The sequence below is a fragment of the Pithys albifrons genome, chromosome 8 (genome assembly GCF_047495875.1).
Source record: "Pithys albifrons albifrons isolate INPA30051 chromosome 8, PitAlb_v1, whole genome shotgun sequence".
Taxonomy (NCBI): domain Eukaryota; kingdom Metazoa; phylum Chordata; class Aves; order Passeriformes; family Thamnophilidae; genus Pithys; species Pithys albifrons.
Window position 1 is genome coordinate 35,212,381 of NC_092465.1, and position 19,139 is coordinate 35,231,519.

The following is a 19,139-nucleotide window of genomic DNA, read 5'->3' on the forward strand; positions in this document are numbered from 1 at the left end:
AGCAGTGGTTGTGGGCACTGGCTGCAGCAATGCTCATCAATTGTTGGGACAGGACCTTGACAATGAAGTGAGAGTAGAGGAAACAGGTAGGATTTAAGTGATCAAATTTGTAGTGAATAAATTTACTTATGTAATGGATAATATTTTAAAAAATCATTATGAGTTTCCAGTTGCTTTTTCTTTAATACATCAGGACCAGCTTCCCTGGCCAACACCATGCCATTGGCCCTGGACTGGACTCACCTTGGCGCTGCCAGAGGGCGAGGCCCTGAACTTGCTCAGGTAGGACCTCAGCGTGTCTGCAGTGAGGACGAAGGGCCCACGGCCGCGCATGTCCCGGAACCTCTCGAACAGCTCCGGCTGGTACTCGGAGAAGTCCAGCCCCTCCACGGGGCCCCCCTGAGCCTGGGCCATGATGGCCACCCTGACGTTTGGTTCCCGGTCGCCACTGCAGCTGATCTTCTGCATCTGCGTTATTCTGTTCAGCACTGACTCCACTCTGGACTCCAGACCTCTCTGGGAAGTGAATATATTTTGGCCAGGCCCAACATCCGTGACATCGAAGCCAATTATCACATCTAAGTCACAATCTGAAAGGGAAAATCAGAGAAAGAGAAGAGCATTGTTGAGCAATATGATGATTATTTTTCAAGTAATGGCTTTTTTAGTTACTCTTTTAGTCATTAGTGAAGACATTCTGCAGCAATTACTGCCACCACTTGGTACACAAGTGCCTTCTATTTCCTTTCATCATGGTAATGATAACCTGGAAAAAATTGCTTTTTTTAATTTTCTTTTCCCCCCCCCCTTTTTCTAATATTTTTTTTTTCACTGAGAGGAACTGGCTAAAGCAAGTCTATGAGAAATTTTCATTTTCACCAGGCAGCCAAGACTGGTCCTTTCCTTCCACTGCAGGAAAATCTGTCAGTACTTGCATAGTGTGCATATACTCTTTGCCCTTGCTTGAAGTGACAGTCCTGCAGTCTCAGGGACGCAGAGCAAGGTGACAACCAGGTAACTGATCCCAAATTCCTGAAAGATGTAGCTAGGATTTATACAGGATACCTGAGAATTAGGGCAGAAGTAGGATTTGAAGATGCTCAGCCCAAGCTAACAAGATGATGCACAGTCTGCCCTTCTGCTGGAATATTCAGTGTGGGCATGGACTCACCCTGCAGCCATCAAGCTGCCCATTGGTCTGGAGCACAGGGAGATCAGGCTGCTGGATGCCTTTTCTCAGGATTTAACACCTTCTTCTACATAAGCTTTCAAACATGGAGGTGTTGGAGTTCTCATGATATTAATCCCACTGGGGTTGCACTAGGAGAGCACTCATGGTTACCACCAGCAGCAGTTTGCATTTTCCCGCACTCAAGTTTCATTCTCAGCTAGGGCTGCTGCAGCTTTCCAGCTCCTCCAGAGGTTCAGGAGACGCCTCTGCTCAAAGCCAGAGGGCTGAGCCATGGTCAGTTGTGCTGGGAGTAGGACTGGCTGCAATGCTGTAAGTAAAACCAGCTGCTGGGAGTCTGATCCAACAGCAATACCAGCTCACTTACTCACCACAATTCCCCTGCCTGGCTTCTGAAGTAGCGGAATCATGGGATTCCTTCTTAAGGCAATTCTACCTTAACCAGCAACCACTCATGCACCAGCTTTTCCTCAAGATACTTGTCAAGAGATCCAGTGAGAACCCTGGATATTCTGGCAAGAGAAGTTTTTTTCCACTCCAGTGTCTAAAGGGGTTATGAGAGAGCTAGACAGGGACTAGAACAAGGGGGAATGGCTTTCCACTGACAAAGGGCAAGGTTAAATGAGATATTGGGAATAAATTTTTCCTGGTGAGGCAGTGGCACAGGTTCCCAGGTATACCCGGAACTGTTCAAGGCCAGGCTGGATGGGACTTGGAGGAACCTGGTCTAGCAGAAGGTGCCCTGTAACAGGGATGTTGGACCTACATCATCTTTGGGATCCCTTCCAACCCAAACCATTCTAGAATTCTAGGAGTCTATGATTCCCAGCACACCACGTATGTCTGAATGCCCAAGAAGTCCAGTGAGCTGGTAATAAACACTGAGGGCAAAACAAGGACCAGCATTTTGGCACTAAACAAGCTTGTCTGTTAAGATAATACGGTTACCACGTCCCTACACATCTGGGAGTAAAGTTGTGAGACTTAGTCCAAAGGCAGCTAAATAAAGAAGTCCCTCCAAGACAGTGATAGGAGACCAGTGATTTAGTGCCTGATTATCATATCAGGAATTAATTGCACAATGATGGCACCTCTGTGGTGATGTTACACCAGTCAGTCACACACAAACAGGCAGCTCTTGTACCAAAGGTTTGCAGTCCTCCACTACACTCATGAAGGAGGAATGAGCCCACGCTTCAGCTCAGGCTACAGGCAAAGCACAAGAGTAGAATAGATAAGTCCATCAAAACACTTTTTGATATTTAAAGCCACCCTTGAGAATGACCTTAGCACCTTATGAAAGAATTGTGCTTACCTCTTGTCACATCCGTCGCTGCTGGGCACAGTTTCTCTTCCATAGCGGCTTCCAGCGTGACCAGGACCTGCTCGTTGAGCTCAGACAGCTCCTGGGCTGTGGATGCTCTGAAGCTCATGGCACTCTCGCTGGCCAACATGCTGACCTCCTTCAGGTCAATGTTTCTCACGCCGACCGCGAACACCTTCACACCTTTCTGTGCGATTTCCTGGGAGGCTCTTGGCGCATCATCCGTAGACCTCCCACCCGTGACGATGAAGGCAATCTGGGGCACCCTCTGGTCAATCCGGCTGCCAGCCTCCTTCACAAAGTGTCTGTCCTGGATATGCCTGATGGCTGCACCGGTGTTTGCTACTCGCCCACCTTTGTAGATGACTTTGTTGATGGCATCTAAAATCTGAGGTTTGGTGGAGTAATCCTTGAGGAAAAACTCATCGGTGACATCTGAGTTGTACTGGGCCAGTCCTACCTGGATAGAGTCACCATCTCTATAAATGGCATCCACCACAGAGTAGACAAACTGGAGAACTTCTTGGAAGTTATCTCTCCCCAGATTGATGGAGCCATCCAGCAAAAACACAATGTCAGCCTGCTTTTTACCTCCTGAAAATATGACAAAGAAAACAGAGTTGTTAACAATTGTTGGCAGCATCTATAATATTTAAATTGCTTAGCGCTGTTTGAAGCAGCACTTTGCAAAGTAAAGTTTCTCTCTCCTTTCTACCATTTTAGTTTCATCAACCCATAGCAGGACTTTACATTGCCACAAGAAGAAAGGCTTCATGTAACACTTCATACAGTATTACTTGTTTTTTGATAGACACCTTCATCTCTGTTCAAATTTAATTCCACTCTTTCCTTTGCTCAAAAAAATCTATTTCAAAGTGTTCTTTTAATCAATGCAACTAAAGGAATGGGAATCAAAAGGTGTTACTATGGAATCATTTTCACATTATACAGATACAATCTGTAGTTTGTTCAGAAAAGTCTACCTGAAGAACAGCAGCCTTACCAGGTATTACTGGTACAGGTGCATCTGTTGTAGGTATTGGAAGCTCTTCAAGAATTCTCTGCACCCTCTGTTCTAAAGTTGAGAGTCCTGTGAAGTCCCGTACCACAAACACGTGCCCAGGATCGTTGGTAATGATCTGCAGCTGGTCCCTGTCCACATTTCTGGCTCCAATACCCAGAGGTTTGATGTTTGTTGAAGTGATCACATTAGCAGGTCTGTTCACATCATCCTGGGACCGGTCTCCAAGGATGACGACGAGGTGCTGGGGCACTCCCTCTTCTATCCTGCTCCCTGCAGACTTGATGAAATAGTTCTTCACCACGTAGTCCAGGGCTTTGCCAGCATTCAGGGGGGACCCCCCTTTAAGCCTCAAACGGCGGATGGCTTGCAGGACGGCATTTTTGGACTTGTGGGTCTTCAGCTGGAACTCAGGGAAGACATTATTGCTGAACTGCACCACCCCGATCCGCACTTTGTTTGGCCCAACTTCCAGCTGCTGGACAATCCTGCTGATGAAATCCCGAATGTGAGCAAGCCCGTCAGACCTGACGCTGTCGGAGCTGTCAATGAGGAAGACGATGTCCTTTTCCTCACCAGAAATGTCTGTGGGAAGCAAGAAGAGAGGAAATCACTGGTATGCCATGCCCTTGCTCAGGCTTTGCTGAAGGATTTCTGTGCTGTCTGCTCTCGTGTGAGGGAGAGCTGTATGGCGTATTTTAGCCAACTTTAGTCATGGTGTTTCAGGGGGCCTCTCCAAAAAGCCTTGTGTGCAAGAGGGCATGTGTGTGCCAACAGTCTGCCTAATACATGAAGCATGCATTACTAAGAGCCTTATCTGTTATGTTCATTAGTGCTCTTACCTGGATTTGTGTCTGTTCTGTCTGGTTTATGTCTGTTTCCTAGAGAGCTGCTAGATGGGAATAGGGAACTGCACACACTGCAGAATTTGAATGGAAAATTGAAATAGGTAACATACTGACTTGAAAATCCTAAGTTATGACATATTTAGGTACTTGGGTAGCATTTCCACCTATCTCAAAGTTTACTTTCAAGACTCTATACCAGCTACATATTTGCTTTTATCTAAGGAAAACCTTGACTTATAGAGAAGGGTTTTTTGTGGAACATTTGAGTAGCAACTCAGAGAAAGCCAGTCCCGACAGCACCTTACCTATGGAGGGTTGCACATCTCCCAGCAGCTGCCTGATTTGGTCCACAGTCAGGGTTTCAATAGGAGTCAGCAGCTTCTGCTCGAGGCTGGGCAGTTCCTGGAAGCTGGAGACTTGGAACACATAATCAGGACTAAGGGAAACCTGCACCATCTCCTCAACATCCACATTCTTCGCTATCATCATAGGTGCCACCCCCACTTGTTTGACTTGGAGAGATGGATACTCTAAGTCGTCGTCGGACTTGCGGGAGGAGAGGATGACCAGGAACTGGGGGACGCCCTCCTCGATGCGGCTGCCCGAGGGCCGTGTGAAGATGGTCTTGGCCACAAACTCCAGGGCCTCCCCCACGTTCACCTGCTGGCCACCCTGGGACCGTAGCTGTCTCACAGCACTCTGCACCTCATCCTTGGTGGAGTGGGTGTTGAGCAGGAACTCCACGTGGGGATGCTCGCTGAACTGGACCACTGAAATCCTGGTGGTGTCAATGCCCACATCCAGGTTGCTCACGATCCTCATGATGAGGTCGCGGATGAGGTAGAACTCCTGAGCGGCGTAGCGGGAGCCATCAACCAGGAACACAATGTCCCTCTTCACAGCCGCTGCAGGAAAGAAGGCAGGGGTCACAAGGTGCACCAGCCATTGCTTATAGAGAGCAGAGCAGCTCGTCATCTACACCACTGCCTCGTGCCTTTGGCATGGGGAGGAGGCTCATTGTCTCATGGCCTGTGGTATCTCCTGGGAGAACCAGGAGACAAGCTCTGGGTTAAACACAGAGACAGGACCAGTCTGCTGGACACATCCCCAGACAGTGCAAGAACAGCAACTTCCAGAGTAAAGGAAGTAAGAGGGAGCAGGGGACACTAGGAACAGTAATTCCTTGTGGGATCTTCATCCAAGGAAATGCAGCCTGGTGATAGTCCTTACTCAGGGCAAGTTGCTAGGCGGCCTAGCATGGGTTTACACTCAGAACCACCCCTCTTCTTTGGGTTTATTCTTAGAATGTTTCTCTCAATATTCTCTCAGCTTCTGCCTTTCCAGAAAGACTTTTTGATTCCTAAAAAAGTGTTTTCTGCAGTGGTAATTCACGTCAGAGCCTGAATTATCACAAAATATCTCACTGATAAATGTGAGAGAGGAAAGCAGTCTGGCTTAGAAGGGAAGGGAAGGAGAGTAGGATGGTGAACTTCTAAAGGCCTGATATTGGGTGCTCTTCATCTCAGGCATACCCTAGCTATATTTCATTCCAAGTGAGATAAGAAATGGAAGATCTGATTCTTTTCCTGATGCCCACTTCAAATTTCCCTTCCCCCAGTGAATGAGGGTGGCAAATATAAGAAAAATGAGCACGTCCTACATTTAGCAGAGAGATGATTTTGATTTACAGCAGTGTGACGGTGTTCCTGTAGCATCTAAATGATGCAATTTCCATTCCAGAAGGAATAGCATGGACTTAAAATCCATCCATGTAAAATAAGTTTAAGTTAATAGTGTTCACTTTGTGGGTCTGCCATGTGGATATAGCATGGTCCACCTTAAGGGACTGGGCTTAAAGGTGGCTCAGCTTAATTACACAGCTCCTAACAAGGAGTACACCAACATGAGACCAAGATGGACCTGGACTCTTATCCATAACCATCTTTGCTCTTCTCAGTTTGTGTTGCAACCATGATGTTACTACACATCATACTTTGCTGCTGGCTCTTGGTACAGACACAAACATCTCACCTGGGCTGGGTGATGTAAAAACCAAGTCAGGGGCAAGTGACTCTATCTCTTTCCTGGTCAGCCGGATGACTCTGTTGGAGACGACCTGCTGCACCGAGTCCAGCTGGCTGAAGTCAGGAACAGAGATAGCAAAATCTGGTAGGAAGGAAATGGTCTGCAGTTCAGTGAGGTCGGCATTTCCAATCCCAATGCCAAAGGGCACTGTGCCACTTGTCTTCAGGACCACTGAGGGCCGCCTCACATCATCCTGGGACCGGTCAGCAGTCAGCAGAATCAGGAACTGTGGGACGCCCTCCGCTATCCTGCTGCCGCTTGACACTGTGAAAACGTTCTTGATGAGATAGTCGAGGGCTGCTCCAGTGTTCAGAGGAGATCCTCCCATAACCTTCAGCTCCTGGATGGCACTGATGACATCTGCTTTGTCCTCGTGGGTGTCGAGTAGGAACTCTGGCTGTATGACGTTGCTGTACTGCGCGACAGCAACCCGGACCTTGTCCCGACCGATATCCAGGCTTTCAACAACTCTCTGGACAAACGTCTTCAGTAAAGGGAATCCTCTTCTGACACCGTCCGAGCCATCGATTAGAAACACCACATCCTTCTTCTCACCTCTCTCAACTACTGTTTGAGACAAGTAAGGGAAGGGGGGAATGAGTGAGATGCTCTTTTGCAGTGATTAATACTCTCCACACAGCGAACTGAAGGAGTACAAAAGCTCAGGAAGGGGAAAGGAAGGTTTCAGGACAGGTGGCTCAGTTCCTTTGCCATCAGATGCAACCCCTGGTGAAGAGACAGATGGGTGGGAGTCGGTGGAAGCCACAGTGCAGTGGAGGCCGTGCCTTACCCACCAGGTCACAGAATCACAGATCCATAGGAAATAGGGTGACAAGGGACACTGGGTGCCATCTCCTACCTGAGGCTGGGAGAAGCCATTGGCTTCCAAGGGAGCTGGAACTTGACAGGGGCTTTGCAATATACAGGAGGAGTCTGGGGCATCAGAATCTTTGCTCCCAGCAAACACTGAGTTTCTGGATGAAATGGCATATTACAGGGAGTGCTTACTGAAGGAGAAAAGCTATGCTGAGGCACCACTGAACTTAGAGATAAATATTTCTGAAGATGCCCAAAATAAAACTACTGGAAAGGACATCCAAATGAAAATGCTGAAATGATCTTCTAAAATCTTAGCTACTGGGAGTTTTATTCTTTTTTTTGTCTTTTCCTTTTACTATTTTCAGGCAGAATAAAAAATGTTAATTGTTACCAAACATTATTTATTTAAAAAAAAAAAAAGAAAAGAAAAAGAAAAACCCCTCCAAGACCGTGAATTGTCAAAGATCAGAGAACTGTTGACACATTCTGCTACTGATCAGCAGAATTGCAAAGCTTTGCCTTAGCCAAGCAGAAGATACCACTGGCTCTCAAACACAGCAACTGCTGGACAGTATCCCCGAAAGTGCCTTTGGCTTGTTTGCAGCAGGAACATGATCTGTCCCTCTGAATAAAAATGTCTGCTTATGAATGTTAGACATAAAAATAAATAAAAAGGGCAGTTGAATTCTCAATGCAGACTTCAGATCAAATTAAGAGGACTGTTGGAAACCTGGTGGATTAATGCATAGGACTAGAACATTAAACTAGGTGGGAAGAGGAAGCAGACATTTCCTGGTGTATCCCAATTTCATACACTTCCTCTGAAGTTCAGGAGCAGGGAAAAAGGCCTAATAAAAGCATCTGGGTAGTGGATAAAGAAGAAAAAAATACAGATGCTCTAACAAAGTGGCTCTCTTTTAGCCAAAAATACTAAGAAAATTGGGTGGATTCAGCTATTAGTAAACAAATAGCAGAATTATTAATAGTCCTTGGTAGTCCAAGGGATTCAAAATGATCCTGACAAGACAGAAATGGTTTCAAAAGGGAGGGTAGAATTCAAGAGCAGTAGTTGCACAAGTCTTTGTTGGGGCAGAAGTTGCACAAATGCGGGAAGGGCAATGAAGCCACATGGAATGGGCGGGATAAGGAATGCCCAGGGAATGCCATTGTCACACTCTGGTCATTTCGAGCAGTCTGATGTTGCAAAGAAAAAAATAAAAATGTAGGAAAAAACCTACAAGGCCTCCCAGGAAAGTCTGAATGAGCTGGGTACAGAGCTGCTGAAATGAGGACAGAGACAAGACATGCATGGCAAACAACACACAGGAGAGAGCTGACATCTGTATCCTTCGAGTCAAAGGAGATATAAGAGACTTAAACTGTGACTAAGGAGGCAGAAGTTTGACAGGAAGGGAAAATGTTTACTGATACAGAAAAATGGGATTGAACAGATTGATTATGGAAGCTGGGAAACCTCCACCAGAGGGTTCCCAGAACATATTAGACCAATGTCAGCTGGTCCTGGACAAGAAGATCCTACTGGGGACAAGCATGAGTAGCAGATGGCACCCTGAAGTCCCTTCCAGCCCTATTTCTTTTTATGTTTCTATGATTCTGAGTCCACCTGCCCAGCACTTTTATTGAGAGATGATGTGGATGTTATTACACTTTCCCTTGTCTCCATCTCCTCTTGGGAGACAAGTTAATGCTCAAATTAGGGCTGCCTCAGGAAATCACAGGGCTGTACAGGCATAATTTCCAGTACCACAGAGTGAATTTATAATTGTGGAAGTGTGATCCTTTTTATGATGCTTTCTAAAATTATTCTACCATTAATCAACCTCATCTACTGAGCTTCAACTGTAAGAGTTAAAAGCATCTCATTTATTGGTGCGTAGGTACAAAATGTAGAAGCTGCCATTATATTCTGTAAGAAATAGCAGAGCAAGAGTGAATCCAGTGCTCGCAGTGCTCCTTACTCCCTACCACTCCTCCTCCAGGAAAGGGAGGATGGAAAGAGAAATTGAGACAAGCCTGTATTTGCTTCTTGTAGCCCTTGCCCAGCATTGCACATCAATTAACACACTGTCTTCTGAGGCAACAGCTCCCTGTTAATTCACATTTGTACCCATGTTTTACACACTGGCAACAGCACCAACTGCAGCTCTTCTAGCTAAACAAAAGGCCTTTTCCTTGTATTTAAAATTCAGTTTGGACCTTAATACTTTTCTGGATCAGGGTCTGAGCAGAGGAAAAATACAAGTGCAATAGCAGTTTCTGCATAATTGTTTTAGACATCACCAGACCCAAATGCTTCAGTTACCAATAATGAGGGGGCATGTAAGTCATCTCTTTTAGGCTCTTGGAAACCCCAGGGCTCCGTGTACCTGTTGGCTGAAGCTGGACAGTTTTCAACAGGTTGACCATACTTGGCTGAAGCTCTGAAATCTGAGAGAGGGATTCGACGTTTAGAACGAACTGGGGGGCGTAAACGATCCTCTCCAGCTCTGCGAGGTCGGCGTTTTTGGCTTTGATAGCAAAGGTCATGACTCCAGCTTGCCTCAGGGCATCTGATGGGTCCTCCACATCATCAGCTGATCTCCCAGCAGCAAGGAGGACCAAAAACTGAGGAACCCCTTCGTCGATCCTGCTTCCAGCTTCCTTCACGAACAGCCTCCTTATAGCTTCATCAAGTGCAGCTCCAATGTTCAGTTGCTTCCCAGTTTTAATCTTCATCCTCTTCACTTTGAGAAGCATATCGCGCTTAGATGAGTATTCATCAAAGTCAAATTCAACTTGGATGGTGTCACTGAATTGAGCTACAGCTACTCGTGTGGCATCGGAACCCACGTTCAGGTCAGAAATGACTTTGTGCACAAAATCCCGGACGGCAGGAAAGCTGCCCAAGAGGTTGGCTGAGCCATCAATCAGGAATAAAACATCTTTCTTGCTTTCTAGAATAAATTCACAAATGAAAAGAGGGGGGGGGGGAAGACATGAAGGCATTTTTCTTCTTACACATCATCCTAGAAACTTCTCTGCAAATCAGCTTGGTTTCAGTCTTTCAATATTCTCATTTACCAAAGTATTCAAAGTCTACAGAATTAAACAGCACCCTTGACTTACTTATCTGAGGAAGAGGGGGAAGCAAGAACACCTTTATCCTAAGACCCAATAAATTCAGGCACCAGAAAGACGTATCATATATTGTATCACATCAGATCATATGATAAGTTGGCTGATTCGGTGATGTTTAAGGTCTAGCAATGTGTCAATAATACAAGCATGAAGCAAAGCAGCAGTGGAAGGTTGGCTATTCTTTTTCCATTTAAGGCTCAGTAGACAACAAATAGAGATTAGTTCATACACACATAAAGCATTTTCTGTACCTTCTCTCTTTTGCATCACAAGGAACATCTAAAACCATAGGCAAGTTATGACTCTGGGAGGGGAAACAGCCTTTTACCTGTTTTCATTTGATCCTGTTTAACCTCATTGAATACCCAAGGTAAACCCAAGCATCTCATATCTGTGTGTCTTAATGTCTCTCCTATTATTCTTGATGGTCTTTCCATACTAACCAGTCCTGGCTGTTCCTATGTCTTCATGAGCACATAACCACAACAATGGAATTAGTGAGAAAATACCTGTTTTAAAGGGTTAAACCTGCCAACAGCTTTTGGGTTTCACGCTGGAGGATAACTTTGAATATCTGGAGTCAAATCCAGCCTCTGTGACAGCCTAATAACATCACTGACCAAGTGGTTCTAGGGATGGATTTGGCCTCCTGTACCTGGCTAGACCTCTGCTCTTTGGTGTGACTTGAACCCTTCCACGCCACTCCTTGTGGCCAAAAGCTCCCACTGCCTGATTTAGTGCACATAATGCACTTACAGGTTGTGACACTATTGTGGCAACAGAGAGGAACACCTGAGGCAGTGACTGGTGGGCACAGACTCGCTCAGATCCTCCTTTGGTCCTAACCTACCAAAACACTTTAAATTGTGCTTTTAAAGCATGCTAGTAGTGACTTGAACAAAATTAAGAGCTGCCAGTGTCAAGCCATTTCTTCACAAAATTACGGAATGGCTTAGGTTGGAAGGGACCTTAAAGATCACCTAGTTAAGCACAGGTATAACCACTGTGATGACTCAAAGAGCTGTCAAAGTGTACACTGGAAACAAGAAATTGATTTAAACAAGATTAACTTAATGCAGTCAACATGAAGGAAGGTAGGTATTACCTGTTGGGGCGAGTGGAACCTCCTCCACACCTCCACTAACATATGTTGTTATAGGCTTATTTAATTCCTGAGGTAAAGCGGCCAGAGCACTGAAATCATCCATAAAATACACCATTCTTGGATTAAAGGCAATCTGTTCAAGCTCTGCCTTATGTGCACTCCTAATGCCAACAGCAAAGGTGAGCACTCCGGCCCGAGCTAATTCATTGGAAACTTGAAGGAAGGGATCTGCAGACCTCCCTGCCGTCACCAGCACTAGGACCTGTGGCACTTGCTCGTTTATTCTGCTGCCACCAGCTGCCGTGAAGTGATTGGAGAGCACAAAGTGCAGTGCAGAGCCAGTGTTCAGCACCGACCCCCCCATGGGCCTCAGCTGCCCCAGACGGTCAATTATGTCTGATTTGGTCTGGTAGGAGTACAGGGAGAACTCGGTTTGGGGGGTGTCGCTAAATTGCACTAAGCCAACTCGGATTTTGTCGCTGCCGACATCAAGGTCGTTAACTAGGGTGGCAACAAAGTCCCGCACAAAGGGGAAGTTGGCATTTCCAACGTTGAGTGATCCATCCAAAAGAAAGATGATATCCCTTTTGGTTACTTGAACTGCAGTAGAGCACAGAAAAAAACATGAGACATCACAGACAACAAACATGGAAATGTTTCTTTCATGTGTGCATGCAGCATGTGCTGTACACGCATGTAAACCTGGTTAGGAGCAGGAGAGAAGAGCAAGGGTGTGAGCAGCACAGAAGGAACAAGCACCTGGATGGAAATAACTGAATTGGGCAGGGAAGGATTCTGACTTGTACTGAAAACTCTTCTAAATTTCCGGTTTCCCAACAGAGCTCAGCCTCTGTTGTGGCAGATGTTTCCAATGGCTGCTAATGCTGGAGTTGCGTGCTCTGGGACAGATCCTTAGCCAGAAAAAAGCAGCTTTGTTGGTTTTGGTGAAGCAACAGACCCTTGTTCATCTGCACATCACCATGCACTGACCTGGAGCTTCCCAGCAAAGCTTTAGGGAATTCTACTGCTTTTTGGCAGCAGTGCTATTACCCCTTGTTGGGCAATTCCCCACTCCACAGGGATGCTCCCATGCATCCCTACATGCAGTGACTCCCACAGACAGTCCTGCTGCCCAGTCATCAGGGACTGGCCCGTGGTGCACAGCTGGGCTCCACCCACATGGGGAAACACTCCTGCCAAGCAGCCAAATTGGTTGGTGTTTTGAGTGGGTATTAAATATAACCTTTAATAAGGCTTAGAAAAGCTTGTTCAGTCAAAATCAGTTTTGTTACTACTAAAAATAATTTAAAGGAGTAAGATATGATGCCTTATTATGTATTTGAATAGCTGTGACTACAGTAGGAAAAGAAGACTGGAAAAAAGAGAAGCTGTGCAAATGAGCTTTGAACAGGGCAATACAGGAACATTTTTAATTCACGTCGAAAAATAAAAATGTCAGATTTGGTGTATAGCCATGCAAAACTGTATTAGCAGGAAATGCACTCTGAAATACAGCTAATTAAACTATAAGTCCTGTGATAGTCAATTAAGGACACATATTGGTAAACTGATTTCAAAATGCCTGTTCTTCATGTAAATCAGCCACAGGCTTTAATTCTTTATGGTCTTTTTCCAAACATTCTCTTTCTTTTGCATTGTGGTTTATAATATTGAATCACTTGATAAAGGAGAAAAAGTATGGACACTGTTCAACAGCAACTTAAGCTAATGGAAACCTCACTGCTGATCTTACTGGGAGCTGGGAGAAGTCCTGGTTTTTTAATGCCATGAGACAGAAATAGAAAGTTCAAATGTGATCTAGCACAATATGGATTCAACCTCAAGCACCTCTATGGGGAAAAAATCCTGAGAAATTTCATATAAAATCTCAATGCACCTAGAACACCTCTTGAAATGCAGAGGAGAATGCCCCAAAAGACAACCCCAGCAGCAGGATTGCTTCCCAAGTCTACTGAGGTCAATGGCAAGACCAACTAAAAAGAATTCACTGGCTCCATGGGGGTTTGGATCATCTTCTAAACATATTAAATGAAAAACAACACTAATATTCTCTTCTCAATTACACCTCTTAGGGCTTGAGCTTAGTAAGTAATGGGGAAACTGTAAATATGTTCTTGAAAGGTGAGTCTCGCAGGGTAGCTTTTTCTGGACATCTCCATGAACAAATGGGTTTATATCCTTTACACTCCAAAGAAACTCCTACATTCTTGCACAAAGACCCATTACTGATGATTCTCAAATTGAGGCAGAGATTTTAATACTCCCCATGTGTCCTGTTAATAGCTTACACAAACCCTAAGGGAGAGCAAAAGGCACCACTGAGCCATTTGGGGACCTGACCAGTAAAGCGCATCTTCCACCCCCAGGCCTTGGTGACAAATACAAAACAGGGCAAAAATACCCACGGTGGGATGATAAAGCTGTAACAACAACCACGCTACCAGGTTCACCCCATGTCATAGAAAACCAGCTGACAAACATATAAACTGTATCTTCTTAATTAGAAAATGACTAGTAATTACCTGACGGTGGTTCTTGAACAATCCGTCCTCCGGAGAGAGTCCGGATGGGCGACAGCACTTGAGGAAGGATGGCTTGCATGAACGGCAGGCGGAAATCCTCGGGGTTGAACACAAAATCTCTCTCGTGGGCAATTTCTTGAAGTTCCGCCAGGTCAGCATTTCTGGAGCCCACGGCAAGGATCACTATCCGGTTCCGTTTCATCTCCGCTGCAGCCTGACCAACAGCATCCCTGGACTTACCACCTGTGATGAGCACCAGCATGGGTAGCACCCCCTCCTCCATCCTGCACCCAGCAGCACTGGTGAAGAAGTTGCTCCTCACAAAGTCCAGTGCAGAGCCAGTGTTGAGAGCTGTACCGCCCATGAGCTTCATCCTCCTCACGTTGGTCATCACATCCTTACTGGTCTGGTGGGTGTTAAAATAAAACTCTGGCTTCACTGTGTCTGCATACTGTGCCACTGCCACTTGGATCAGGTCAGGTCCAACCTCCAGCCTCTGGACAATTTTGGCAACGAAATCACGAACTGCGTTAAAGGGGGTAGCCCCCAGAGCAGTTGAGCCATCTATCAGGAAGACTATATCCTTCTTGTTCACTTCAATAACTGCAAGTAACACAGGAACATCATGTTAGGAGAAGCCTTCACCACGCCCTGTGTCAATTCCATATCAACAGTTCAGCAGTGTTTACAAATTCTTGTTCGCTCCAAGTACTGTTAACCTCAACACCTTTAAAAGGGTCTTGCTTTCAAAACAAATTGCTTTTTAGGTTCTAACAGAGGGCTAATAATAAATCTGAATGTTTCCCCTTTCTAAATCACAAAAGAGCTGAAGAGTAGCAAAAATGTTGATGTTTACGTGCTTTAATATTAAAATGTACATAGTGTCAAAGCAAAGAATGAAAGGCAAACTGTGAGGAGAAATCTTGGCATTCAGCTGGCAGAGAGAGAGAACAAGCAGGTGATGCTCCCTCTATCTGCAGTGGAACCACCTCAATCATGCTGTCAGCACCTCAAATGGATTAAGTTCCCAAGCACACTGACACAGGTAAAGAACAGTCTCTACTTACTCAACATACCTGATTTTGGGTCTTCAAATCCTATATTTAATTCCTTATCTAACAAAAACAAGTTAACATTTCTCTTGGCACATTTAGCCCAGTCATGGAAGAGCTGGATAATATTCTGCTTGCTGTGTCTTTAATAAAACAGGCGCCCTAGGTTGCAACCTCTGAAACTTTATTGTTGGTGATGGCACAGTATACAGAAAGAGCACAATTAACTTTCCAGTACCCTGGTCAAGTTTGAAGGAAGATAATTAGGAAGGCAAAAACCCCTGTTGTGCAGCATTAGAATCAAAGCATCGTCATATTTAATACAGTAAATATATTTTTTAAAAAGGTAAGTATTAGCAAGACCAATACCAATATGATAACAGAATTAGGGGCCTAATCTTAACACCATCTTTCAGATGACCCCACTCATATCATCATGTCCCAAATTTCGTGCTGTTGATGTGAAAGAGGAAAACCTTTGCTGCTTCCAAGCTATGCTATGAATCATTGTGTTATGTTGGGGTGTCCTTAAAACACCTACCCACCTAGGAGCTCCTGAAATGGATACAATACTCCAAGAGGCAGGTCCATCACCTCCCAGATTCACTGCTGTGCCCAGTACAGAGCCTGGGGCGAGAGGAGACCTGGCATCTTCGGGATCTCACAGTGCTCAGGGCAAGTGGTAGCAAACACTGTCTTGCCCTGCTTGGTTGTAGAAGGGCAGCCCCTCAGGGCTCCTCTGCCTGGAAGCTGTTTACTTTGGATTTCAGCAAAGAACAAAGCTTTGGCTGCAGTCCTCCTGGCCAGACACCAGCTGGCCACAGACAGTGGTGCTCCTAAGGGCTGGTGGCCAACAGGTTCCTCAGGACGGGTCAGTGCCTGAGACTGGACTACCACAAGGAGTGATTTACAGCTGGAATGATGTGTGTGATTCAGCTGCCCCCTTGCCCTCAGAGCCCAGGAGAGCTTGTCTCTGCCAGCAAGCATGAGCCTCTGCTAAAGCCTCTCCCAGAGTTGTGCTAGAAGGAGTTTCATTTAAGACCAAGTGTCAAATATTGAAGTTTAAAATTGCCCACCGTGGCGCTATAGGACACAAAAATGATGGGAATGTGCACAAAGGGCATGTGGCAGTGCTCCCTGAGCCACAGCCTTGTGAGGTGCCCTTGACCTGCAGGTGGCTGCCCAGGCTGTCAGGACAGAGCTCTGCACAAAGCACCGAGGGTTTGTTCAAATGAGCCCTTTGCCAGGGCTGTGATTTCCAGCACTCAGCACTCCAGCCAGGCTTTTCGCCTCATCAGTTAACCCTATCTTTGGTGAAGCATCTTATCTAATTTAGTCATCCAGGCTCCCACAGTAGCTCAAGGAGGGAGGGGAAGAGAGGTAGAAAGGCACTTGGAGACATCCATTCACCCCAGGAGGATGAGCCAACAGCCAGAGAGCTAAACTGAAGTGAGGTGACTCCAGTATTGCACAGAACACCTGGCACCTCAGTGGGTTTGCCATCCATTTCAGGCTGTGTCTCCCAATCCAGTGCTTTACACTCCAGGCCTCCAAGACACTGATGTGAACCAAGCAGAGCAGACAAAATTCATTTCCACAGATGCTGGGGTTAAAAATTCCCTAAAGGTCCTTCAAAAACAGCCACTTCCCCATTTAGCATATCCGGCTATACATCATTGCCACAGGCTGGTGCTGTTGTGGCACCTCCCACAAACGAGCTGGCATTTTCAGTGAAAAACGTGCAAGTGCAGATGAACCCAAATACACCAGCACTTTTCATCTTGCCATTCGAACTGTTAAAAATCAGATGGGAAGAAAGAGACATTTTCCACTGACTTACAGGGGTCCCAGCATGCACATTTTAGCTAGACATACTGACTTCATCTTATTTAGCTAAATATGGTGCTCGTAGGAAAAAGCTCTTTATGTTCTTTCCTAGAAAAATCAAGGCAAGGTCACAAAATGATCTTTTAGGCAAATTCCTCCCTTTGATATGAGCCACAGGATAGCAATCATGTGAGGACATCTGGAATGCAGTTTTATATGTCAACATACATCATGAGGAACAGTGTGTACTGAACTCCAGATGGGCAGTGAGATCCCAAAAGTGTTGTTTAAATTAAGCATCCTGTTAATTCAGTGCAGCAACTCCAGCCTGGCCCTTTCCAGGAGCCAGGAGGTTGTGTCTTTCATAAAACCTCTTCATCAGTCAATTTAACTTAGTCATAAAACCAGAAGGTGAGAAACTTGTAATCTCTGTAAATTCGGGTATTCTTTATTCTACTGCACCCAATCTAATGCTAGTCCACAAATAACGTCAGTGGGACTTAAGGGTAACAAAGTGACCCAAGTGGAATACTGACACCTGCATTTTCATACCCCATGGCCTTGGGGAAAGATGTCAACTTTTTCAGCTAATGGATCAAAGGGAAATGTGTTATCCAGGTAGAGATTTCACTTCAGAAGCACTAAGGGCTGCTCTGCTTTTAATGAGGTTAACAACACAGGAATTTCACCCTTTTCCCTAGCACAGTCCACAGTCTCCATGGGGTATGGAACTCTACTGTTTTAGTAAGCTGATAACTTCAACTGTGGTGAAGAGGGATCCATGAACATCCTTGCCAGCTTCTCCAGTCACTTTTTGTTCTCATGACACTTTCAGCTGATATATAATGTGAGCTTACATGACAGAAATGGTTTTACAACTGCTAATGTGCACTGGTTACTCCCACAGCGCTTAGAAATCCTAATAAGGATTACATGAGCTTTTTTATACTCTTTCTTATGCTCTGCTTCTTTTTTTTTTTAAACCCATTTCATGTGAGTTACTGCAATAAAACCACATGGTTTTTGAAAGATAACCCACTTGGCCAATGAGTTTCTGCACGTTAACCACACGACTGTTTGTCTTTCCCATTGTTTCTCCATAACCAGGTCAGAAACACAAATTGAAAAAAAACCAAGTTAAATATGTTTGTAAAGTGTGCAAAAGCTCATTCATTCATCGATTCATGGAAATGCAATGGTCTAGAATGGCATACATACCTTCAGTCACAATGGTTGGGGCCGCTAACAAAATGAGCCTTTGGGCCACTCCACCAATGTTGGGCAGTAATAATTCTCCAAGAGCATCAAGGTTACGGATATCCAGGGCAGTGTATGCGAAGCTTCCATCAGTAGCAATCTGCTGCAGCTCTGCACTGTCAGCACTCAGGACCCCAATGCTAAAGGAGAACACACCAGCTTGCTTCACCGCTAACACGCCCTCTCGGATATCATCACTAGACTCTCCACCACTTATCAGCACTAAGATCTGAGGCACTGCTTCCTCTATCCTGCTGCCTCCTGCCCGGGTGAAGAGGTTCTCCACCACAAACTCCAGTGCCGCACCGGTGTTCGCCTCCTCGCCCCCGCGGAAGGCGAGAGCCTTCACGGCATCCAGAACATCCGCTTTTGTGGAGTAGCTGTTCAAAGCGAACTCGGTTCTGGGTTCATCACTATACTGCACCACCCCAATGTGTATCTGCTGAGCTCCAACTCGGAGGCTTTCAATCAAATTTACAAGGAAATCACGTATGGCTTGGAAATTGACACTTCCGATGTTGTCTGATCCATCAATAAGGAAAATAAGGTCAGCAGACTCTTGCGCTTTAAAAAAAAGAAATGCAAAAGGTGAAAGCATTAGAATGGGTGATTACATGCGGTGTACAGTGTTCTGACATGTTTCCTGGAAAACCAGTAAGAAACACGAAAATGAGCAAACAAAACACATGATCACTGAGGAGGTGACATTTGCCTCTTAGTTCTGCATTCTGATTGAATAAGGGCTCCAGTCCCTTCCCAGGAGCATCCACGACCCCTCACGAGAGGGCTCGAGTGGACACCACCTGAGCCAGTGGCTGTGCTTACACAGCAATCAGCAGTGCTGGCACACGAGGAGAAAACCTGACAAAATAAAGATTTGGGAAGTCCAGGTCCATTCCACCACTACTGTCCAAACATTTAGACAGGGCCA

The 19,139-nt window shown here is 45.5% G+C and overlaps 1 protein-coding gene across 7 annotated transcripts in view; it reads right to left on the minus strand.

The window, feature by feature from the left end:
- The window catches only part of COL6A3 (collagen type VI alpha 3 chain), a 55,254-nt gene that overhangs the window by 23,804 nt on the left and 12,311 nt on the right, over positions 1-19,139 (minus strand). For 5 of the 7 annotated variants that reach the window (XM_071561757.1, XM_071561756.1, XM_071561755.1 and 2 more), the window contains exons 4-12: positions 18,170-18,772; positions 14,073-14,675; positions 11,530-12,129; positions 9,674-10,240; positions 6,414-7,034; positions 4,688-5,287; positions 3,517-4,119; positions 2,505-3,107; positions 244-590 (exon numbers count right to left, since the gene is read on the minus strand). In XM_071561757.1, the coding sequence (XP_071417858.1) occupies positions 244-590; positions 2,505-3,107; positions 3,517-4,119; positions 4,688-5,287; positions 6,414-7,034; positions 9,674-10,240; positions 11,530-12,129; positions 14,073-14,675; positions 18,170-18,772 (5,147 nt within the window). The remainder of the gene's footprint in view (positions 1-243; positions 591-2,504; positions 3,108-3,516; positions 4,120-4,687; positions 5,288-6,413; positions 7,035-9,673; positions 10,241-11,529; positions 12,130-14,072; positions 14,676-18,169; positions 18,773-19,139) is intronic. The other 2 variants (XM_071561758.1, XM_071561759.1) reach the window with 2 other exon arrangements.